The sequence below is a fragment of the Capricornis sumatraensis genome, chromosome 7, assembly GCF_032405125.1.
Source record: "Capricornis sumatraensis isolate serow.1 chromosome 7, serow.2, whole genome shotgun sequence".
Lineage (NCBI taxonomy): Eukaryota > Metazoa > Chordata > Mammalia > Artiodactyla > Bovidae > Capricornis > Capricornis sumatraensis.
Window position 1 is genome coordinate 32,948,912 of NC_091075.1, and position 26,022 is coordinate 32,974,933.

At 38.3% G+C, this 26,022-nt stretch overlaps 1 protein-coding gene across 1 annotated transcript; it reads left to right on the plus strand.

The window, feature by feature from the left end:
- The first annotated feature begins 9,353 nt into the window (after window positions 1–9,353).
- On the plus strand, window positions 9,354–24,868 carry HPGDS (hematopoietic prostaglandin D synthase). Its single transcript, XM_068975739.1, has 5 exons — window positions 9,354–9,486; window positions 14,277–14,369; window positions 15,771–15,880; window positions 20,692–20,790; window positions 24,704–24,868. The coding sequence occupies exons 1-5, from the start codon at window positions 9,354–9,356 to the stop codon at window positions 24,866–24,868; spliced, it is 600 nt and encodes a 199-aa protein (XP_068831840.1).
- The last annotated feature ends 1,154 nt before the right edge of the window (window positions 24,869–26,022 follow it).

Sequence of the window (26,022 nt, forward strand, 5' to 3'; positions counted from 1 at the left end):
AGTGACAATCCATCAAAATTACTCTCCAAATTCTATCCCATTTTCAAATAATCTGTATAAATCTTTAAAGTGCTTAACAGAATATTTGAATCTTAGCCTCCTTTGCCAGAGAGTTGAATTTGGATGTTGTCATTTTTCTAGCAGAGACATTAGAATTTTTGAGACTCTGTTTTACTGTACTCTTACAGCAATATACAGATTAGAATAAAGACTTAGTTAAAATTAAATGGGTTTATAAAGATAGTTTGTATTTTCAATGACTGCATGAAAATTGCTTCTGGGATTAAACATTTCTGTTATTTTGTTGTCATTCAGCTGAAATGTATCAGTGTTACATAAAGTAAAAAAGCTACAAACCTAGCAGAAAGAAAGGAAATACCCAGTGTAGAATTTTTCAAAAGCACTACTATTTTCTATGTAAAGTATTTAATTTCTAAACAAGTTTAGCAAATATCAAAAGCTGTATTTTCTTTGCACTTAATGGCTACATTCATATGAGTTTTTATGTGGGTAACTAATACCTATCCAGGGTATTAGTTAGTCATCCACCCCTGTGTTCTTTAAGAATCTTTATATCTTATTTTTAGAAAAGAAGCTGAAGTAAGCTTTTTGTCTATCTGCTGAATCAGGAACTTCTCATGACTTGGTGCAGAGTGGGAGAAAAGTAGCAGTTAGTTTCTAGGTGTACAGGAGACCCTTAAGGATGATCAAACGTTTTCCTTCTTGTTTCTAAATCATTTCAGGAAATAAATGCAGCTTCCCCTAACACAGAATGACTATGACAGGGCTCAGAGATGAAGCTAACAGGAAATAAGTGACCAGCATGACACTGGAATTTGCACAGGCCCATTAAATAATATTCACATCTATAATACACCTGGGTGTTATTTCTATGTATCATGTGAAGTCAGGGGCTAATTATGTGTACCTTTCCTCTTTTGTCTCCCAAACATTTTAGCCTACTCCTGTTATGAAGCCCACTGTAATATCTTGTCTGCCATATATCTGAGGTTCTGTCTCCAGACTCTATGCATCTCCCTATATCTAGTCCTGAACAAACATCACATTACCGTAATTACACGGCTTTTTATATGTCTTGCTATCTGGTAGCTCAAGTTCTCTCCTCTATTCTCTTAAATTTTGGGGGACTATTTTAGTCCTTTGCATTTCCATTTGAAGTTTAGGATCAGGTTTACCTCTAGAGTCTCTTGGATTTTGAATATGGGTAATCATTTGATTGCAAAGAAGGACAATTTTGTCTCTTTCTTTCCACTCCTTACCTATGTTTCAAGCAGGTTCCTCCAACCTCCCATCCTGTGTAGAGGATTTTATTCCCTTTTATTCTGAAAAATATCCTGGGGGCTTTCCCAGTGGTAAATGGTAAAGAATCTGCCTGCAATGCAGGAGACCTGGGTTCAATCCCTTGAGGGGAAGATCCCCTGGAGGAGGGCATGGCAATCCACTCCAGTATTCTTGCCTGGAGAATTCCATGGATAGAGGAGTCTGGCTGGCTACAGTCCATGGGGTCACAAAGACTTGGACACAACTGAATGACTAATCATTCACTTTTTCTTTCTGAAAAAAGCTAAGGTCTAGGCTGCCCAGTGCTGCCAGCAGAATTCCAGATCCTGCTCACTGCATTTCATTTCTGTTCATTTGGTCTAGGCAAAGTTTCTCTCACTCTTGATTCTAACTTTGTATCTTCTTTTTATATAACTTTCACTTTTTATGTCCCTGTAGCAGAATAGGTTTTACCAAAGAACACAATCTCGAGGATTTGAGGCCAGTTGAATCACACAAAGCCGGACTCTTCCCCACTGCTAGGGGGAACCATCCCTCTCTCTTAACTATTCTCACCCTCCTCCTTTTTCTTTTTTTTTTTTTCAGTAAATACCATGCACTGAGCACTGTATTGGTGGTACTTTTATTGTTCAGTAACCAAGTCACGTCCAACTCTTTGCAATCCCATGTAGCACACCTGGCACACCTGGCTTCCCTGTCCCTCACCATCTCCCAGAGTTTGCCCAAGTTCTTGTCCATGGAATCGGTGACACCATCCAACCATCTCATTCTCTGTCACCCTCTTCTTCTCCTGCCCTCAATCTTTCCCAGCATCAGGGTCTTTCTCAATAAGTTAGCTGTTCACAGCAGGTGGCCAAACAAAGTGTTGGAGTTCAACTTCAGCATCAATAATTCCAATGAGTATTCAGGGGTGATTTAAGATTAACTGGTTTGATCTCGTTGGTACTTTACACACAGTATTTTCATCACCATCTTACAGGTAAGGAAAGTAAAGCCAGAAACACTAACTTGCCTAAGGGCATTCAGATAGTAAGTGGTTGGCTCACTAAACAACCATTCACTCCCTTCCATCACCTTCTCTACCCTGAACTTGATCCTCACTGCATCCCTTGGTGGGGGTGGGGGGAGGGATGTGTTTTAAGTTCATCCTTTTAGTTCATTATCCTTATGAAATAAAGGCTTTAGCAAAGTGAGATTATTGTTACGGTTCAGTTCAGTTCAGTCGCTCAGTCATGTCCGACTCTTTGCGACCCCATAATCACAGCATGCCAGGCCTCCATGTCCATCACCAACACCCAGAGTTCACTCAGACTTACGACCATCGAGTCAGTGATGCCATCCAGCTATCTCATCCTTGGTCGTCCCCTTCTCCTCCTGCCCCCAATCCCTGTCAGCATCAGAGTCTTTCCCAATGAGTCAACTCTTCACATCAGGTGTCCAAAGTATTGGAGTTTCAGCTTTAGCATCATTCCTTCCAAAGAACACCCAGGGCTGATCTCCTTCAGAATGGACTGCTTGGATCTCCTTGAAGTCCAAGGGACTCTCAAGAGTCTTCTCCAACACCACAGTTCAAAAGCATCAATTCTTCAGTGCTCAGCTTTCTTCACAGTCCAACTCTCACATCCATACATGACCACTGGAAAAACCATAGCCTTGACTAGACAGACCTTTGTTGGCAAAGTAATGTCTCTGCTTCTCAATATGCTATCTAGGTTGGTCATAACTTTTCTTCCAAGGAGTAAGCGTCTTTTAATTTCATGGCTGCAATCACCATCTGCAGTGATTTTGGAGCCCAAAAAAATAAAGTTTGACACTGGTTCCACTGTTTCCCCATCTATTTCCCATGAAGTGATGGGACTGGATGCCATGATCTTGGTTTTCTGAATGTTGAGCTTTAAGCCAACTTTTTCACTCTCCTCTTTCACTTTCATCAAGAGGCTTTTTAGCTCCTATTCACTTTCTGCCATAAGGGTGGTGTCATCTGCATATCTGAGGTTATTGATATTTCTCCCAGCAATCTTGATTCCAGCTTGTGGTTCTTGCAGCCCAGCGTTTCTCATGATGTACTCTGCATAGAAGTTAAATAAGCAGGGTGACAATATACAGCCTTGATGTACTCCTTTTCCTATTTGGAACCAGTCTATTGTTCCATGTCCAGTTCGAACTGTTGCTTCCTGACCTGCATACAGGTTTCTCAAGAGGCAGGTCAGGTGGTCTGGTATTCCCATCTCTTTCAGAATCTTCCACGGTTTCTTGTGATCCACACAGTCAAAGGCTTTGGCATAGTCAATAAAGCAGAAATAGATGTTTTTCTGGAACTCTCTTGTTTTTGATGATCCAGTGGTTGTTGGCAATTTGATCTCTGGTTCCTCTGCCTTTTCTAAAACCAGCTTGAACATCTGGAAGTTCATGGTTCTTGTATTGCTGAAGCCTGGCTTGGAGAATTCTGAGCATTACTTTACTAGCATGTGAGATGAGTGCAACTGTGCAGTAGTTTGAGCATTCTTTGGCATTGCCTTTCTTTGGGATTGGAATGAAAACTGACCTTTTCCAGTCCTGTGCCACTGCTGAGTTTTCCAAATTGGCTGGCATATTGAGTGCAGCACTTTCACAGCATCATCTTTCAGGATTTGAAACAGCTCCACTGGAATTCCATCACCTCCACTAGCTTTGTTCGTAGTGATGCTTTCTAAGGCCCACTTGACTTCACATTCCAGGATGTCTGGCACTAGGTGAGTGATCATACCATCGTGATTATCTTGGTCGTGAAGATCTTTTTTGTACAGTTCTTCTGTGTATTCTTGCCACCTCTTCTTAATATCTTCGGCTTCTGTTAGGTCCAGACCATTTCTGTCGTTTATCGAGCCCATCTTTGCATGAAATGTTCCCTTGGTATCTCTAATTTTCTTGAAGGGATCTCTAGTCTTTCTCATTCTGTTCTTTTCCACTATTTCTTTGCATTGATCACTGAGGAAGGCTTTCTTATCTCTTCTTGCTATTCTTTGGAACTCTGCATTCAGATGCTTATATCTTTCCTTTTCTCCTTTGCTTTTCGCCTCTCTTCTTTTCACAGCTATTTGTAAGGCCTCTCCAGACAGCCATTTTGCTTTTTTGCATTTCTTTCCTTGGGGATGGTCTTGATCCCTGTCTCCTGTACAATGTCATGAACCTCATTCCATAGTTCATCAGGCACTCTATCTATCAGATCTAGGCCCTTAAATCTATTTCTCACTTTCACAATATAATTATAAGGGATTTGATTTAGGTCATATCTGAATGGTCTAGCAGTTTTTCCTACTTTCTTCAATTTCAGTCTGATTTTGGTAATAAGGAGTTCATGATCTGAGCCACAGTCAGCTCCTGGTCTTGTTTTTGCTGACTGTATAGAGCTTCTCCATCTTTGGCTGCAAAGAATATAATCAATCTGATTTCGGTGTTGACCATCTGGTGATGTCCATGTGTAGAGTCTTCTCTTGTGTTGTTGGAAGAGGGTGTTTGCTATGACCAGTGCATTTTCTTGGCAAAACTCTATTAGTCTTTGCCCTGCTTCATTCCGCATTCCAAGTGTTATTCCAGGTGTTTCTTGACTTCCTACTTTTGCATTCCATTCCCCTATAATGAAAAGGACATCTTTTTTGGGTGTTAGTTCTAAAAGGTCTTGTAGGTCTTCATAGAACTGTTCAACTTCAGCTTCTTCAGTGTTACTGGTTGGGGCATAGACTTGGATTACTGTGATATTGAATGGTGTGCCTTGGAAACGAACAGAGATCATTCTATCAGTTTTTAGATTGCATTCAAGTACTGCATTTCGGACTCTTTTGTTGACCATGATGGCTACTCCATTTCTTCTAAGGGATTCTTGCCCACAGTAGTAGATATAATAGTATCTGAGTTAAATTCACCCATTCCAGTCTATTTTAGTTCGCTGAATCCTCGAATGTCAACGTTCACTCTTGCCATCTCTTGTTTGACCACTTCCGATTTGCCTTGATTCATGGACCTGACATTCCAGGTTCCTATGTAATACTGCTCTTTACAGCATCGGATCTTGCTTCTATCACCAGTCATATCCACAACTGGGTATTGTTTTTGCTTTGGCTCCATCCCTTCATTCTTTCTGGAGTTATTTCTCCACTGATCTCCAGTAGTATATTGGGCACTTACTGACCTGGGGAGTTCCTCTTTCAGTATCCTACCATTTGCCTTTTCTTACTGTTCATGGGGTTCTCAAGGCAAGAATACTGAAGTGGTTTGCCATTCCCTTCTCCAGTGGACCACATTCTATCAGACCTCTCCACCATGACCCGCCTGTCTTAGGTGGCCCCACAGGCATGGCTTAGCTTCACTGAGTTAGACAAGGCTGTGGTCCTAGTGTGATTAATTTGACTAGTTTTCTCTGAGTATGGTTTCAGTGTGTCTGCCCTCTGATGCCCTCTTGCAACACCTACTGTCTCACTTGGGTTTCTCTTACCTTAGACGTGGGTTATCTCTTCACGGCTGCTCCAGCAAAGCACAGCCACTGCTCCTTACCTTGGGCGATGGGTATCTCCTCATTGCCACCCCTCCTGACCTTGAACGTGGAGTAGCTCCTTTAGGCCCTTCCATGCCCGCGCAGCCACCACTCCTTGGACGTGGGGTTGCTCCTCTCGGCCCCCGCCCCTGACCTCGGGCGTGGGGTAGCTCCTCCCGGCCGCCGCCCTGGCCTTGGACACGGGGTATCTCTTCTCGCATATCAACAGTATATTGTTACAGATATACTGCTAAATGCTATCAGGGAAAAAATATGTTCTTCTATTTTAGATTTTATTGTAAATTTCCTTATGTTTTCATTGGCCATGAAAACATTTACTTGGAATTCCTTTTGATAGTTTTTCTGCAAAAACTTATAAGATATAGAAAGGATTTTTAGAGTCAGTGTATGCTTCCAACAGTTTTTATCTTTAGTACTTACTGGTTTTCTGTTGTAAAATGTGCACATATATCTTAAAAAATAAAAGTCTTCAAGTTTGGAGTTTTATAACTGTAAAAATTAAGAAACCAGACTTTTGCTTGGTAGAAAATATAACTATGCAAGTAACTACAGAAATGTGATGTTAAAGTAAAGCTTCATTAATGAGTTATGACTGTTGAAAGCATGTTCTTGAAAGCAAGATAAGCATTTGTCAGATGTCCATGGGCCTGTGCCAAATTTTAGATGTAAAGATATATTTGCAGAGAAATATAGACAGCTACCAATTCATGCTAGGAATTTTTAAATGTCTTCTTTACTTGAATTAAATACAATGTAAAATAGTTTGATTTTGCAGAATTAACAACCTCCTCATTTTCATGTAGAATTATGTGGTATTTGACCAAATGAGTAAAGATTATATTTAATTTAAAATGTTGATCCTATGGACAAATATGAATCTATATACACAGATAATGTTTATAAGAAGTTCATAATTTCCTCAGGAGCACTGACCAATAGCATAAAAATCAATTAAACAGCAGGAAATCATCAGAGAATGTTTAATGTTTAGGATTCCTGTGTGCTGTTTCCTATCTCGCTTGAGCCCTCTGTTCCTTATCAGTTCCTGTCAGGAGGAGAGAAGTGGCAAGCCACTCCCAGGACTGAGATCATACTGGATGCTTGCATAGGATTTCCTAAATTAGCCTTTCCATATGGAGAAAGGGATTATTTATGAGCCTCTTTTGATATGGATTGCCTTTTGGCCTTATGGCCTCTATTGCTCCTTGTTTCCTTGGTAACTTGTAAAACCTGGTCTTTTGATCTTTATCTGAAGAAGCTACCTTGTAATACAGTATATATACTCACACAGAATTCAATAAAGCACCCTTGTTCCACCAGAGACTTGGGTCCCCATGTCCTTCTCTCTATTTCTGGCTGATTCCCTGGAGGGCAGAAGCTGGCTGCGTAACCCAGGGAATATTAGCCTCTTTCCTTCTTTCACTTTCTTATCGTTGACTCTGGATCACCAGCTTCTGGTCCAATTAAAGGACCCCAACAAGAAATGCTTTTCAAATAAAACCTCCAATTAAGAACAACACTTCCACTCTAAAAGCTATTTTTGTTTTTTTGAGATTTTAAACAAATAGACCGAGGAATCCTAACAATTACATTTTGTATCCTGCATAAAAGTGGACCCTTTATTTTAATTATGTAAAATTTTTTTCAGAAGGATATGTATTACTTCACATTTTTATCCACTATTTTTTTTTGTTCTCATATATTTTCCACTATTTCTGAGCTCAATATTTCCAAGAAACTTGGAAAACAACCTCACTGTTCTGATGGGCACTTCATTTAGTGCCCCAAATGTGGATATCCTATATGCATATTTCATCCCAAAGGAATCTGGGGCTGTAAACCTTGGAATTTTCATTAGTTTACTCTAGTGAATTCTTTAGGGAACATTCCCTCACATGCTGATGTGTGGTATGTGCCACATTTCACCTGGGTGGGGACTCGACTGGCTAATGGAGGCGGACAGGACACGGACTGTTAGGGTGACTCTGTCTCTTACAAGGAGTGCCACCTCCACAGCACCAAGGTATGAAAAAACCTGGGCCTAGAGAAATAGATATGCTAGGAACTGCCATCACTGTTTCCTGGATCCAGAGGGCGTCTAGATAAACAATCAGACAGTTGTTCCCCATCAGCATCCCCACAGACAGACACTTGAGATCACAAGTACTCAAGACATGAGCTAGACAATCTAGATTTTCATGATTTATGTTTTATCTTTTATGTGAAGTGATTTCAGATGGAACTTTGCATTCCAAATTCAGCCAACTTTTTATCTAATATTCCATTCATATCTCTGAAAGACTTCCTTAGTAGGGAATAAACTCTTTAAGCTCGGTACTTTAAATAAATAAATGCTATTTATTATTTTTACTTAATTAAATTTTTGTGTGCTGTAATCATGGTGTTTATTCTTGAGTGGAATGAATTCAAAGCTATTAACAGCTAAAACTTCAGTGTCTAGCTTTGTGCTAAACGCTTTACATGTGTTACTGCATTAAATCTCCAAATCTATATTAGTATCTCTATTTATAAAAAGTGGACTTTGAAATTTGGAGATACTACTATGTTAACTCACCCAAAGGCACACAGAAAATAAGTGGAAGAATGGAACTTCAAATGAAAATGTGTTTCAGTTACCTAATCATTATAAGATTGCAATACATTCTACTATTAGAGGTTAAAATTACTAAATGTTTATAGATAATAGAAATGAAATTGCACAAATCACAAAAAACTCACAAAATTACGACGACCTCCATCTAACCAATATAGCCTGTTTTAGCAAACTTCCTGAAATGCAAGAAACATTTGTGTCTTTCTTCTTAGCTCCCCTGCAGAGGGAATAAAGAAATATGCTCACCATCATCCCATCCCAACAGAGGCCCCCAACATGGGGTCTGTTTGTATGTCGAAGCAACACAATAGAACTCAGCAGCATGGATGCAGTAAGAGAAGTGAGCAGTGTTTCCCCTAGTCTTCCCTTCCTTCAGGAAAAAGCAACGGGCGGGGGTGGGGGTGGGGTGGAATCACAGCATGGCAAATTGACATGCTGGTTTACATGCCTCTTGCGCGTACCCTGCCCTTGCAATCCTTACCCAGCTGTCCCCACAAACTCAGCTGTGTCACCAAAGCAAACAACAAAGCAGATGTCAAACACCATTCATTACAAGTGTCTAAAGGCAGAAGAAAAAAAAAATCCTAAAATGCAGTTTTAAACTCCATTCTCCAAAGTTTGATGTATAGGTACTCTGATATCTTTTTATAAATAAAACCTGGATTTGGTTATTTCACTGAAATGTTCCAGCTAGTTCTTAAAGAGTCAGGATCTTATTTCTATCAAATCTTCCCCATATGTTATTAAGATAATGATTTATAATTCTGGTTTTGAAATATCCTCTAATGTCTCTGGTTATCTCAGACAATGCCATAAATTTTTCAAAAAGTCCTTAAAGAAAAATGTTGAAACATCTCTAGAGCTGTTAAAATAATTCCTCTATTTCACTCTTTCCAGAATCACACCATGCCAAACTACAAACTCATTTATTTTAATATGAGGGGGAGAGCAGAAATTATTCGTTATATATTTGCCTATTTGGACATAAAATATGAAGACCACAGAATAGACCAAGCTGATTGGCCTGAAATCAAGTCAAGTAAGTAGCATAAACATTGTTGATGGAAATGTATGAAGAGGAAATGTTTCTAGAACCTTTTGTCTCTTCTCGGGGAAAAAGAAAGTATAAAGGTTTTTAGAGCTTATGTAGCTTTACATTAAGAAACAGCAGTTCAGGCAAGTTAAATAAATGCTATGTGACCCAGAAATTTCCTACTTGCGGTAAAAAAACACACTTGACAGAGGGAGCAATTCAAAATAACTGAACATAAAGCTCTATCAGAAGAGCTGAAATGGAGGAATACAGAAGTTAAATTTTTGACCATTGGAATTGACTGGGCTTGCTCAGCTATCAATTGCATTTGGACAATGGATCAGATAAGCTGCTTTAACAGAAAACCAAATGGCTTAAATAACAACGACATAAATTGTATCATATAACTGAAAATCCAGAAGGCCAGGTTTCCAAGGATGGCTTTATTCAGTTTTCCCCCTCACTGTGTTGGCTGAATCAAGAAGCTGGTAGCAATGTATTTGCTGAAATTCCAGCCTGGCAGTGTTGAGCAGCAATTTTGAGAGGTTATAGGAGAAAACTTAACACTGCTCCCTTAAGTGTTCCCAGAAGGAAGAAAAGCTTTCCCAGGAGACCTCAGCAAACCTCTTATGTCTCACTGGCTCAGGCTGGACCATGTGCCTATTTCTGAACCAATCACTGGCAAAGGGGGTAGGAAGAACCTTAGAACTATCGAGTCCATCTCTGAAGTAGGGGATGGAAACCGTTTTCATCTCTGAAGATGTCAAGATAGTGTAGAAAGAAAACAACTTAAAAAAATATACCATCCTCAGAGAAAAGAGAAGATACTCTATACAATCTAAAAGGAGTGCTCAGAGACAAAATTTTCTTCAGCTAATGTCGATACAAACAGACAAATAAAATGATGAAAAATAAGTAAATCCTCCAGAAAACAAAATAGGGAAAAAATGAAAAATAAGAGAAAAAAGATAAGGACAGTCAAGAATCAGTCAGTTCAAGAGGTGCAACATTTCCATGAAATTCTGGGAAGGAAGAACAGAAAGTAGAGGGGAGGAAAACTTTTAAAATAAACTTCCTTATACAAAACTGAAATTATCTCCATATGGCTTTCACATATTGGTCTTGGAATTACCATTTTAATAAGGGAAGAACAAATTTTTTTTTTCTCTCACATCCAATTATCTGAAGAAATTTAGAATCTTTAAAATATCATAGAGAAAAAGCCATTGCTGTGTAGTCAATGAAAATGCTCTGAAGATAAAGACAGTCTTTGGCTGAATCCAGAACTGAGTCCCTAGGTAACTCATGCACGTGTATCTCTATTTAGATATCGACTTTTTGGAACTTCCTTGATTGTTTCTCTGATCATTGTGAAATTAAGTCTAACCTTCCCTGCCTTGACTTTAGACACTGATTCCTATAGACTGAGATATGCAATCACATGTAGGTTCAAGGGACAGTTGTCTCCTCTTCCTGAAGAGGAGATTTATTTATTTATTTCCCCTGGCTTAGGTTTCCTCAACACCCAAGTAGAACAGGCCTCTGCTAGACTCTGCTATTTTACGTGTGGCACCTATGGGGAAACACAATGTTCCAGGCATAAGAACAGCACACAGTAGACTGGGATCATCACTCCTGGCACAAGTTGAGACATTTTTCTAAGACATTTTACCAAGATCACAGTAGCTATTTTGGCAGCTATAGCATACTGAGGCTTTACGTTCAGCATCACTAAATCTCTTAAAGCTTTTTGACAGGTGTTCCTGTTAAGTTACAACTCCAACACTCTGAAATTATTTTTTTCTGGAACCAAATAAAGGACTTCGTATTTGTCTTCTTAAATTTCTTCTTGTTAGATGCAGCCCTGTATTCCAACTGTTGGCAATCATCCCAAGCTTGGCTCAAAGGCTTCCAGTAGCTGAATGCTTACCATCTCATAAGAAAACACATTCCACTGTTAACAGTTCCAACGGTAAAATAATTATGCTTGATCTTGAGTTAAAAATCTGCCCTTTAAAAATTTCTTTTTGGAAAAACAATTTTTTTTTTTGGTTCTGGTTTTGCATTTTAGAGATGGTTAGAATAAGTAAGATTTTTCTTTCCATTTGATAGTTGTGCCATATTGGAGATGGCTTTTATGTTCCACTTAGTTTGTTCTGCCTCCTTCAGTGAACAGTGTGAAGTTCTTCAGCCAATCTTCATATAATGTGATTTTCAGACTCCTTTCTAACTTGGATACTATCCTCTGGGTTTGCTCTGAGTTTTAATATCTTTCTCAAAACATGGCTCTTAGAACTAAAAACAGCTGAGCAAGAGTTCCAACTGACCTCAGTTTGGATCTCACCTTTACCAGGTGTGTGATCTGGGCTTTTTATATAACTTTTCCTCATTTATAAAATGAGATGGTAGTTAATACCGACTTCATAGAGCTGTTGTAAGTACCTGAAGACCTAATGGGCATGTTCAATATTTAGTACAATGACTAGCACAAGGGAAGCAACCCCCAAAATGCTAGGCATGTTATTTACTCTTCATCACACAGTATGCTTCACTAAGGCATCACAATTTGTGTCAGCTTTATTTGGGACTTTGTTTTGCTCACCGAGTCTCTCAAACACCTAGAACAGTAAGAGGCATGCTTAATTAGGTGAGTATTCAAAGAGGTTTTTATTCTTGGTGTGAACTATAGTTCATCTTGCACTATTCAGTGCATATGAAAGACACTTGAAGGCTGATGCTAGCAGTTGAATTAGGGTCATGGGATTATAAGTGGCACTTTATTCTTTTCCCTCATTCCAAAATAATTTTATGTCCAAACCTAAGGTGGCTCAGTGGTAAACAATCCAGCTGCAATACAGGAGATGATGGTTCAATCCCTGGGTCGAGAAGATCCCCTGCAGGAGGAAATGGCATCCCCCTGCCTGTATTCTTGCCATGGACAGAGGAACCTGGCAGGCTACAGTCCTTAGGGTTGTAGAATCAGACATGACTGAAGCAACTGAGCAAGCAAGGCACAGGTAGGGAAAATCGTGATTAATTCATATGGCAGAGTGCATGCTGTTCAAAAGATGGTGTTTTATTGATTTAGAAAGGCAGTCCAGTGGTTAAGACTTGGCGCTTCCGTGGCAGGGGATACAGGTGTGATCCCTGGTTGGTGAACTAAGATTCCCCCAGGCTGCACGGTGCAGACAAGCAGGGAAAAACAGAAGTAAAAACAAGAAAAAAGGAAAGGTATCATCAAATTTTAAAAAAAAGTGGTCTACAAACATTATATACATTATGATTCTATATTTATATGTATGCATGTGTGCTTAGCTGCTCAGTCATTTCTGACTCTGCAACACACTAACTGCAGCCTGCCAGTCTCCTCTGTCCATGGAATTTTCCAGGCAAGAATACTGGAGTGGGTTGCCATTTCCTACTCCAATTTACATGTATATGGGAAAGCAATTAAAATATCAAAATGGTTATAATTATGTGGTAGAATTTGTATTTATCTTCAACTTAGAATGTTTCTGTAATAAAGAATAAAAATTACTTTCTGACAAAAATATAATAGGTTTTGATAAGAAAACAAAGTAGGATTTACAGAGAAATATTAATACACCTTCTCTGAGTCTGTTGTATATTTGTACAAATATGCTTGTTGCCTTACTATATACTTCAAAGTCCCTCATCAGAATCAGCGTTTGGCTAAATTCCTTACCATAACTCAATTATCAAAACTCCATATTCCTCAGACTATGGTTTTAAAGAATAATTTAATCTCAGAAGACTGAAAAATTAATGAGACTTTAAAAGAGAAGTTTTTAAAACACAGTAAGTATGTGAGATAGTATATCTGAGCACTGATGTAAACCTGGATTTTAGACCCAGTTCTGTCACTAATTCTGTAGCAGTTCTTCTAACAACTCATTTTCCCCCTTCTAAAAAAAATTTGAAGTACAGCTGCCATACAATATAAGTTGCAGATGTACAATATAGTGATTCGCAATTTTTAAATGTTATAGTCCATTTACGGTTGTTATAAAATATTGGCTATATTCCCCACGTTGTACAATATTTCCTTGTAGCTCATCTCACACATAATACTTAGTCCTTGTTACTTCTCCACCCCTATATTGCCTGTCCCCTTTCCTTTCTCCACTGGTGACCACTTGTTTGTCCTCTGTATCTGTGAGCCAGCTTCTTTTTCTAACAAGTTTTTTTTTTTTTTTTTTTTAACTTGTGAAATGTAAAGATTCAACTAGAGCAGCAGCCCCCAACCAGGGACTAGATTTTGGCACCAGGGACTAGATTTGGAAAGATAATTTTTCTATAGACCAAGGTGGGGGTGGTGATGGTTTTGGGGTGCTTCGAGTGCATTACATTTATTGTGCACTTTACTTCTGTTATTATTACATCAGCTCAGGTCGCCAGGATTAGATCCCAGAGGCTGGGGACCTCTGCACTAGATAGGCTCCCTGGTAGCTCAGAGGGTAAGGAATTTGCCTGCAATGTAGGAGACCTGGGTTTGATCCCTGGGTTGGGACAATCCCGTGGAGAAGGAAATGCAACCCACTCTAGTATTCTTGCCTAGAGAATTCCATGGACAGAGGAGCCTGGCACCAGGCTCAGTCCATGGGGTCCCAAAGAGTAGGGCATGACTGAGTAACTGACAATATCCCTTACAGAATAAATATTCATGAATTCTGCAATGTTACTCTCATGCTTTGTTTCCACAATTATCAGTAAAACAAAAGTATTATGACTTGATTTTGTTCTGGAAGTTGATTATTTGCTTATTTTATTTTAAGCTCTTCCATTTGGCAAAATCCCCATTTTGGAAGTTGACGGACTTAACCTTCACCAGAGTCTAGCAATAGCAAGATACTTGACCAGAAACACAGGTAATATATTCTTTATGTTTAAGGTTCTTGATAACTGAAAAAATGCATGGCATATATTTACTATTCATTTAGCAGCTCTATTACTGAATGAGATTAAACTATACAGTGCAAGGGATAACGGGATTAAATGCCAAGTTAGTATAAATATATCATCTCTATCAGTTTAATTTTCCCTGAGTTCCCTAGACAATTAATTTTATCTTATATTGCCCAGTCTCTCCTGCCCCACACCTCTTTGTTCTCAATCCCTTCTTGGAATATAGCTGAAAAATTAGACAGATGTATCTGAACCCAAACTTTTGCTAGCGTGCATATCATAATGACCACACCTATTTCTACCAACAGTGTAGGAGGGTTCCCTTTTCTCCATATCCTTGCCAACATTTGTTATTTATGTTCTTTTTGATGACAGTCATCCTAACAGGAGTGACGTGATACCTCATCATGGTTTTGATTTGCATTTCCCTGATGCTTAGTGACGCTGAGCATCTTCTCATGTGCCTGTTGGTCATCTGCATTTCATCTTTGGAAAAATGTCTATTCAGTTCTTCTGCCCATTCTTTAATTGCATTGCCTTTTTGATGTTGAATTGTATGAACTGTTTATATATGTTGGGTACTTAACCCCTTATAGATCATATCATTTGAAAATATTTTCTCCCATTCAGTGGGTTCTTTTCATTTTGTTAATGTTTCCTTTGCAGAAATGCAACCAATTCAGCATGCTTCTACACAGAAGCATTTTAAATTGACACCAATGAGAATATATTTAGGAAAACCAATGATTCCTTAGCAAAATGTTGATCAAATGGCAGGAAAAAAAAAAAAACTATCTCTATTATTTTAAACTTGCAGTTTCTAGAAAGCAAACACATGCTCTTGACAAAAAACTATCTGTACAAGCAGCAGTAATTCTTTCTACAAGATAAATGATAATATATGTATAGGTTGTTTATTGCAGTATTGCTTGTACTAGCAAAAGACTGGAAACAAACCTAATCAGTTGAGCCTAGTTAAGTAAATAGTGGCACTTCCACGTAAAGGAATCCTCTGTGCCTGAAAAAAGGGCAAGGATGCCCTTAAAGAACTTGTAGGAAAAACTAGGATATATGGGGAGAGGTGCATGTTGAGTGGGATACGTATTCTTATTTTCATTAAGAAACAACAGAAAAATATAAGATAAATGAATGAAAATGGTTACCATTATGATAGGTAGGTAGGGAACAAAATGAAGTGAATGGGAGCAGAGGTGGAAGTTACTTTTCACTGGATACTGTTTTACTGTATATTGTTCAGTATTTTTGAACCATATGAATATGCTGCCTTTTACAAAAAAGCTTTACAATGGTAAATTAAATTGAGTATATTCTTGGGCATAAAATGTCCTCTCTCTATTCCATAGATTTGGCTGGAAAAACAGAACTTGAACAATGTCAAGTGGATGCAATTGTGGACACACTGGATGATTTCATGTCTCGTTTTCCTTGGGCAGAGAAGAGACAAGATATAAAAGTAATGTGATCAGTTTGCTATTAATCATATCCATCTGCCAAATGTTATTTTAGGTGCTTTTAAAAGTTCCTTTTTATCAAAGTAAAACATACCTCTAGTTTTAAAATATCAAGTTATAGTAAAAAGTTTAAAACAAAGTACTACAGTGATTCCCGCCCTACCTCTTTGTATTAACCCTTCCTCAGGTGCAGCCCTCGTTTTAACACTTTTAGCTCTTTCTTTAGGATTTAGACATCTCCATATAGGATATGTAAATATGGCTTTCTCTGAGTCACAAATTTTAGATAGTTTTGTTATACTTATGAGACTAATGACCATCTATCTCCTACACAGTCATTCTGATTCCCTTCTCCCAAACTCCTAATATTAAAATTTTGTGGTGAAATCGAGTCATTACATTAGAATGCCTATGAAATTAGTGTGCAGAACTGTGCACTGTGGTATACTTTGATTATATTTCCTTTCTCACTTTCCTCAAAGGAGTAATTGCCTTTTTTTCATTTGCTTCTTTTTCACTTTTATTGCTGAACTTTCCCACACTACCCAATAGCCTGCCAATAATGTATTCCACAAAGTCAATGATATCAGATAATCTGTTGTTTCCATTATTTCCTTGGAGATATCCAGCCAGAGATTGCCATTCTCCTTTGTAGAGCTGTCTAGGTTTTTGCACAGCTTTTACCATTGGACTTCCCTTCACTGCCATCCCAGGAATGTCTTTCTCTTGAGCTGGAGTTGTTTCCTGGATGCTTTCCTCTATTTTCACTTATTCCTTTGTTTACTTGAGGCACATCCCCAGTATTCATATCTTTTATCATTTTAAATATTGGAAACTGTTATCCTCATTTTCCAGATGAAGAAATGGAGGTTCAAGTAGAAGTGTAAATAACTTGCCTAAGGTTATTTAGCTGTTAAGTGGTACATGTAGAATTCAAATCCCAGACACTGTGGCTCAGACTCCACATTCTTAACCACTGAGTGTAATGTCACAGGGCCAGCAGTCATTCAAATCAGCTGTGCAGGAGTATTTATTATGTATATGTTATAGCTTAAGTGAAGTAAAAGGGTTAGCTGCTCAGCTGTGACCATTTGTGACCCCATGGACTGTAGCCCGCCAGGCTCCTCTGTCCATGGAATTCTCCAGGCAAGGATACTGGAGTGGGTAGCCATTCCCTTCTCCAGGGGATCTTCCCCACCCAGGGATAAAACCCATGTCTCCTGCAATGCAGGCAGATTCTTTACCATCTGAGCCACCAAAGAAAAGCTACAGCACAGAACAAATGGCAGTCATATCAGTTTACTTAAGCATATTTACTTGGAGAAGGAAATGGCAACCCACTCCAGTATTCTTGCCTGGACAATCCCATGGACAGAGGAGCCTGGTGGGCTACAATCCATGGGGTCACAACAGTCGGACACGACTTGGCAACTAAACCACCACCACCATCATTTATTCTAAATACCATTTGTTTGATTAGGACCCTCTGATTTAAACAGAGATATTTGGAACATAAAAGTATTCACATTTACTGGTTCCTCGATATAAATATAAGGCGTGTGGGGAGACACCCACACATGTATATATGTACACACATACTTGATTAACCAGAGCAAAGTCTTAAATAAAGGCTCAGCTTTGATGATAGAAACACATTTGGGCTCTGGAGTCAGACTGCCAGGCTTGAACCCTGATTCTCTTTTCACCAGCTGTCACTTAACTCCCTATAAATTTTCATAGTCAACGTCTATAAAGTAGGGATAGCATACAATCTACTTTAAAGTATTAGTTGCTCAGTCATGTCTGACTCTTTGCAACCCTGTGAACTGTAGCCCACCAGACTCCTCCATCCATGGGATTCTCCAGGCAAGAATACTGGAGTGGGTTGCCATTTCCTTCTCCAGGGGATCTTCCAAACCCAGAGACTGCCCACATTGCAGGCAGACGCTTTACCCTTTGAGACACCAGGGAAGCCCACTTGAAGTATGTTGGGAGGATTAAATAGTAGAATAAGTATCCATGGCTAGGTGGAAAGTGTTTACTAAATATTAGTTATTAATAGTAGTATTATACACTTCAGTGCTCATCATTTTTCCTTTTATTTGTCAGACATGACATCTACATTTCACATATCCTTATAAATGTAGAAACAAGCAGATATATAGTCCTCATTTCAGAAAAAAAAAGTATTTAAAGATTTTTGTCCCATGTTGGCTTGCTTTTCTCTATTTTTCTACTTTGTACCTTTCTGTGATTGAGGCTCCAAACAGAAGCAATCTCCCAAAGGAAAATGTCTTTGAACATTTATGATGAGAGTAACTTTACCTTTGTGTTAGAATAACAATGCTTTTACATACTACCTACCACAAAACAAAATAAAACCCAACATTCACAGGATATAATCCAAGTTTATGAATAAATCATATGAAGGGACATTTGTGTTGCAGAATTATTGCAAATAGCCAGGCTATCGGATTATCTGATTAGAAAGTAGGACCTACCAGAATACAATGAAAAACAACACAGTTCTTTCGTATCTTGTCACTTAGTCTCTCTGTAGTGGTTGCATTGCTGCCACCTTGTGGTCAGGTAAAATTTTCAAAGATGAAAAACAGTCAAGATAGTGAAAATAGTCCTCTTACTATATGTGCTTAAAACAAAATCTATCAAATTTATTTAATTATCAATGTATCAGTGATAAAAATTCCATTTCTAATTTAAGAAAGTTAAACTTACAGGCAAAATTTGTCTCTGAGCATTGGTCACATTGAAAATCCTTGAATATATCAACTAGAATTTCTGTGCTTATACAATGCATTTGTTTCAGTTTTCTCATCTGAAGAACAAGGCAGGGGTTTGTGGGTGGGGCATGAAGGGTAAGCAGGACTGAAGAAACATCAGTGGCCCATTTCCAATACTAAATGATTTTGGTTAAGTGTGGATTTTAAAATGGTTCTTTGGAGAAATATACAAACCTCCTTAAATCCTGTAAAGGTTGTTTGATAGAAAACTATTGCAATAACTTTTCAGTGTGCACAAATCTACTGCCTTATAACTCCGGAGAAGGAGGTAGGAAATTTCTGAATCCGTGAAGTATAAGAATGGCTATCGAGGGTTTATCAGAAAATGTATTTTAAAAAGGATGTATAATAATATTTTGGGGCTTCCCTGGTGGCTCAGATGGTAAAGAAGCTGCCTGCAATGTGGGAGACCTGGGTTTGATCCCTGGGTGGTGAAGATCCCCTGAAGGAGGGCATGGCAACCCACCCCAGGTATTCTTGCCTGGAGGATCCCCATGGACAGAGGTGCCTGGTGGGCTATAGTCCATGGGCTCACAAAGAGTTGGATACGACTGCATGACTAAGCACAGCACATAAAAACACTTTATCTTCTTTAGGTTATTCTGGTGAATATTTAAAATGACTCAAAACACAAATGGTTATGCTGTTTAGCAATCTACATTTCATTAGACTGAGATGATTCTCACCAGACAATAAGAGAACCTAGCCTAAAGGAGAAGTCAAGAGTGAAGAGATAAGATTTTCATCTGGCACTGCATATGCAAAGCACTGGTGCCTCTTACACTGTGGAAATGCACAGCAGGAAAAGTAGAATTACCCAAGTGAGCACACAGGTGTTTTTGGAAAGCTGTACAGCATCTACATCCTGTTCCATTGAACTCCCTCCTGTTTCCAGCTATTCTAGGACAGCCAAGCTGGCTATTGCCTCCCCAACTGATGCTGAGCTAAGTTGTGGGAAACGTCAAGTTTCTGGGCCTATTGCCTCTCAGCTCACAAATTTTGTATAAGGGGCTAAAGGACTCCCACTATTTTTAGAACCATGAATATATTTACCATAAAGAGAGAACCATATATACAAAGGTGGTACAGAGCCGCAGAAAGCATATAAAATCAAATAATAATGACAAGCTTCCCAACCTTCTGTTTGTGATATGTGACAAACATATGTAAAGGTGTAATGAAGCTTTTATAAACTGTATTCCTCAATATAAGGCATTATATTATAGTAATCTGTACTACCTAGCTAAGTCATAATAGTAACTCAGTGAATCGATGAAGGAGTTATCCACTATCTGACATTAATAAAGGCTGAATTTTATTATGGTCATTTATGAATATTGATGATATATGCATATTTTATAGTATTTTTGAGTTTAGTTTATATTTCATATCCACAATACAAACCAGCCCAGCTTTCATAAACAAACAATTCTTACCAAGAAAGACACCATGAATAAATTATTTGTTCTTCAGAGATTTAAGTAAAAACAAAGATAATTATTTAAATGGGTATATTTGTTCATTTTTTCCCCCAAGGATATTTGCTTTGTAATAATATCTTACATATTATATCAAAAGGGGACACATTAATGATGGATTTTATAGATAATATTCAAGGCAGAGGATCTCACTCTAAGGTACAATGTTAAGTCAAAGAGAGGAAATTCATAAAGGCCCCAAAGCATACTACTTCTGTTAAGTATAAGACTGCCAAACTGGAGGAATCTAGCCCAAGAAAATAAAGTTAATTTCTTTACCTTTAGTTACACTAGTTAACTTTAAAGGGAGTGAGCCCAAAAAGGTGGGGGGATTTTAGAAATGTAAAAACATAATGGAATAATTTTCACTAACAAAAATCAGGATTAAAAACTACGAAAAGATTTTACTGATGAATGATTTAGTCATGATAAATGAAAAAAACTATAAGAACTGATGACAAAAATGTGATCTATTTCCTCTTCAGCTCTTTTTCTTCCTATTATCCTTAGAGTGATCTTTCCTCTCTCCCCTAGAATCAGATATTTAAGGAGCTACTTACCTGTGATGCACCTCCTCTTCTGCAAAGTTTGGACACATACTTAGGAGAAAACGAGTGGTTTATTGGTGACTCTGTGAGTATGTTTTACATCTTAAAAAATGCATGTACCTATACATGGATAAATCAAAAACTATAAAAATGTATTGAAAAAAGTGTTACCCATAGGGAAGAAGTAGGTTAGAGAAGTAGGAAGTAGGTTAGAGGGACAAAAGCTAGACTTCTTTGAATAAACCTTTCTTGGTGATGTTAACTTTGGGAGAACATACTAAAGTATATAACAATTAAGAAAAACATTTTAAAAAGCTATCACTGACCAACTAGAGCAAAGTGAAACAAATGAACTTGTGTCAAATTGGTGAATAGAGTATGTGGAGAAATACCTCTGTACTCTTATCAGTAAAAAACTATTTCAAGAAACATCATTAGTGGTAAAGCACAGTGATTTGACTATACACATCTCATTAGGAATATTTTCTCAGGGCAAACAATATTAATCATACAACAGTTTCAGTTCACAATGTACTTTATTTCAGGGTAAAGAAAAAACCATGGTGTGTCTTTTTCTTGAAAAAATGACCAACTTACTTGTCCTGGGTAACCCTAGGACCCAGATCCTTGTCTCCAAATTCTAAAAGTAACTAGTTTCTTGGAGAAACAGCTCATTCTCAGTTTGGGACAGGAAATGTAAAACATGACCTGGGAATACTTTGTTATACCAGAACCAAATTAATTATTAAAAAAAAAAAAAAACCCAAATTGGAGTTGTGTCAAGGACCTAGCAGTCAACTTGTAGACACTCTCACTGGCCAAAGATGAGCAAAACTGTCAAACACAAAACCTTTATAATAAAGTGCTGAATGTCTCATGTAAGTATTGAACACTGTAGTAAAAGTGAAAAACAGAATGGTTGTTAAGTAAATCAGTTGTTTACCCTCCTGATCACATGGTTCACTGCCATGGCCCAGCATCACAGGAGAGTTCTAGGCAGCCTATCACTAGCCTGGGAAAAGATCAAAATTCAAAGTGTGGTTTCTAAAGAAACCATTTTTGCACCATGGTATAGTCAAAAAATTGTAAAGCTGAACCACTGTTAAGCCAGAGACAGACTGTCTATATTTAGAAAACTGAAAACCAAAAAGTGTGTGTGTGTGTTGGGGGGGGGTGTTGAATAAAGCATTTATCTGGCCATTCTTATGCCATTCTTATGCCAATTAAACCTCAAGATAAAAAAAAAAAGATAGGACGAAGTTTGTCTTCATAAATGCTTTTAGTTAATAAGTAAGGAGAGATTAAAATAAACCACCGCTATCTTCCAGCCCATGATGAATGAATGGATCTAAGCACTGATTATCAACAACTGTTAATATCACAAAAGGGAGAGAACCAGGTATTATGGGCCACCGTATAATAGAGGAGCACACCGTCACCTATGAAGTAGTCTTGCCAAGAAAAAGTCCAAATCTAAACCTGACTGAGAAGCTGTGTTAAATTGGGGCGGCTGCCTTCAATGAGACACCATTCTAGGAGAGAAGATACTGCTTTCTGCCACACTTTGGGACTTACTCTCATTACTACCTGCTGAGTCGAGGAGACAGAGAAGCAAACTTGCCATGTCTTTTGTTCCTTTCTCTGCCCTATTGACTGAACAATTTCGAATGGCTTAAAATATTTTTTCTTCTGCTTTTTATTAAAATTTCTTCGTAATCTATCTCCTGACCTCCTGACTCCATCTCTCAGCATTTTATCCCTTCCTCCCTTCCTCTGGTGTTTTGCTTTTCCCTTAGATACAAGTCATACTCCTGCCTGAAAGCCTTTATACTCACTCTTCCTTCTGCCTGAAATGTTTAATTCCCAAATCACTGCACGTCTGGGTCTTTTTATCATTCAAGCCTTAGCTTAAACATCGCCTCTTAAAGGACTTCTCTCTGTATCTGCCTGAGAACCTCTCTCATCACTCTGTCTTCATTACCCTTATCACTTCACGTGGATTTTGTTTTCTGTTTCTTAACTGAAGTACAGTTGATGTGCAACATTATATGTTACTGGTATATAACATAGTGATTCACAATTTAAAACTTACACTCTATTTATAATTATTACATAATATCGGTTATATTCCCTGTGTTGTACACTATTTCTTTATAGTTTATTTTATACATAATGGTCTGTATGTCTTAATACCCTCTCCAATATGTAGGAATAGGAGTAGGGAACACTTTCTACCAGTGTCCATGTGGTAGAAAGCTCCCATATATGGCTGCTGCCAGCTTCTCTGTTTCTAGCATGAACATAGAGAACAAGCATGAGCCACAACTTCCCTCTTGCCTCTCTGGAAGACTTTTCAAGACCGGTAGATAGATCTGGCCCAGGCGCCTATCAATGTGCTGATTTTGCCCTGGATCCTGGTGTGAGATCTTGTGTGCCCCCTTAAGAGTAAAGTTGCTATTTCCCCCAGTTGTTTGAAAACTTCCAAAATCAAACCCTGCTGGTCTTCAAAGCCAAATACTCTGGGGTCTTGTCTTCCTGCTGCAGGACCCCTGGGCTAGGGGCCCTGACTTGGGGCTCAGAAGTCACTCCAGCGGGAGAGCCTCTGCAGCATGTTTATTCTGTAATTTGTCAACTGTCCCCAGCAGGATAAGGGACTGGACTAATTATATTATGAATCTGCCCCTCTTACCTGTCCCACTGTAGTTCCTTCTCTATGTGTTTAGCTGTAGATCTTTTCTGGTAGATTCTGGTCTTTTTCGTCGATGGTTGTTCTGCAGACACTTGTGATTTTTGGTGTGCTTGTAAGGGAAGGTGAGATGAGGGAGGCGAGCTTTCTACTCCACAATCTTGGCCGATCCCCTGCACCACACTTTCCATGTTTGATTGTCTTCCTGCTTCTAAAGTGAGAACTTCATCAGAGAAGGGCCTTGCATCACATCTTGCTCTCTAATCAATCCCAGCACTTAACCTGTACAGGGCACATAGTAGGTACTTCATAAATATTTGCTGACTGAATTCTGAATCCTCTAAGCAACAAACTGTCCTATTAATGTTGACAGATGTTTATTGAGCAAGTTTATAAAACACTAGCAATCTGCATTATTAAATCCCACACAAAAGCAAAACTAAGAACAGTCTATATTTAAACTTCGCTCTTTGACTGGCATTTATATGGCGCCAAAGTAACATCATCCAGATTAGTTTCTAGTCATAAAGGAACAAAACAAGTGTACAAATTAAAAACAAAGCAAACAAACAAAAAAGGTATACAAGAGTAGGACTAGGCTGTCATTATCCTGTTGTACAGTGGCCAGGTATAGTAGTGGTCACACATATGTCTTCTGATGTGATCCAATATAATGTTATGTTAGCCATTTAAGGTATTTAATTTAAAGTGTTTAATTTAAAGCCATGTACTCTCTAAAGATAACTTGTACTCTATTCCTTTTTACTCTGCCATATAAAGGAACAAGGTAAAGATGAAATAATTACAAAAATCCTGAAGGCAGGACATTGCGCAGAACTAGTGTGGAATCTTCAATAATTCAATGATATGGAATAAAAAACGGGAGGTACTGCTCTGAATTGAGAGTTAAAGGATATTACCAAGTGAAACGCATGGTCCCAGAATGGATACTGGTTTGTCCTATAAAAGACATTTGAGAAACAAATGGAAAAACATTGATAGGGTATTAGATAACATAAAAATGTATTGTCACAGAAAGGTGGAGATTGAATCAAGTTACAAAAGAGTATGTACTGTAATATCTCATTTTAGTAAAAATACACACATATGCATAGAAAAACAACCTTATACCAAAGTATTAATATGAGTAACCTCTGGGCTTGGGAGTATGGTGTTATCTATAATTTTCTATCATATACACATTCTGCTTTTGTAATAACAGACTATTCTAAATTTAAAAAAACAATGTTTTTTTTACATTAAGAAATTAGGCCTTTTATATTCCAATGAAAATTTGTTTCCTTTGAACTAGGTAACTTGGGCAGACTTCTACTGGGAAATTTGCAGTACCACACTTTTGGTCTTTAAACCCGATTTGTTGGACATCCACCCCAGGCTGGTGACATTACGGAAGAAAGTCCAAAGCATTCCTGCCATCGCTGACTGGATACTGCGAAGGCCCCAGACCAAACTCTAGGTAATGCCGGCCGCCTCCAACCTTTACTCTTCTTCACAGCATCACTCTCACCAGATAAGAAGTTACATCGACACGCTGCATCATGTGCATACACCATCCCCTCAGCTCCGCCAACACTGTCACTTCTGCCATATCCTGCTTATTAAAAGAAACAAGAGGAGGAAAGGGGATTAAAAAAAAAAAAAGACTTTTTTCCAGTATCTTTTTTTCTCCAGAGGAGCTTCACATTACCTATATAACCAGGTAAAATAGTCTACAATGCAGGCAGGCCATGCTTTGCACTAGTTCTGACATGCATGAATTTCAGTCACAGTGGTTTAGTCACGTATTTTCCAAAAGAAGAAATGGTCTGGATTTCAGTTTCCATGCTGTATTCCTGAGTAACTGTATAAAGCACACATTTTGCTGCTCGCGCTTCAGTCCACAAGTCACTATGTAAATAACAGACGAGCAATCGTGCCACTTTTTTCACAGTCTGTTGGTGACTGGCCACTGCACACCTGTCATTTATGCACAGACAGCAAAGCGTGTAGTTGTGCTGCCTGCTTGTTTCTCAGTGATAAACCCACTTGACATTTTACAAAAATGGATAATTGAAAAAAGGAACTCACCCACAGCAAAGGAAACCATTAACAAAATGAAAAGACAACCCTCAGGAGAAAATACTTACAAATGAAGTGACAGATAAAGGATTAAATCTTCAAAATATACAAAAAGGTCATGCAACTCTGTCAAAAAAACTGACAACTTAATCAAAAAATGGGCAAAATATCTAAAGAAACATTTCTCCAAAGAAAACATGAAATGGCCAAAAAACACATGAAAAGATGCTCACTGTCACTAATTATCAGAGAAATGCAAATCAAAGCTGTTGCTTCAATGAGGTATCACCTGACAGTAGTCAAAATGGCCATCACCAAAAAGCAAGTCTATAAATAATAAATACTGGAAAGGGTATGGAGAAAAGAGAACCCTCTTACACTGTTGGTGGGGATGTAAACTGTTATAATCACTATGGAGGACAGTGTGCAAGTTCCTTAAAAAACTACAACTAGAACTATCATATGATCCAGCAATCATGTACCTGGGCATATTTCCAGAGGAAACAATAATCTGAAAAGACACATACACCCTGATGTTCATCACAGCACTAT

What these genes read in the sequence shown, in the direction of transcription:
- HPGDS (XM_068975739.1), top strand. Translation starts at nt 9,354, where the DNA reads ATGCCAAACTACAAACTCATTTATTTTAATATGAGGGGGAGAGCAGAA. An exon ending in ATACTTGACCAGAAACACAG is followed by an intron (nt 14,370 to 15,770) that starts GTAATATATTCT and finishes TCTATTCCATAG; the next exon opens with ATTTGGCTGGAAAAACAGAA. An exon ending in AGAAGAGACAAGATATAAAA is followed by an intron (nt 15,881 to 20,691) that starts GTAATGTGATCA and finishes TCTCTCCCCTAG; the next exon opens with AATCAGATATTTAAGGAGCT.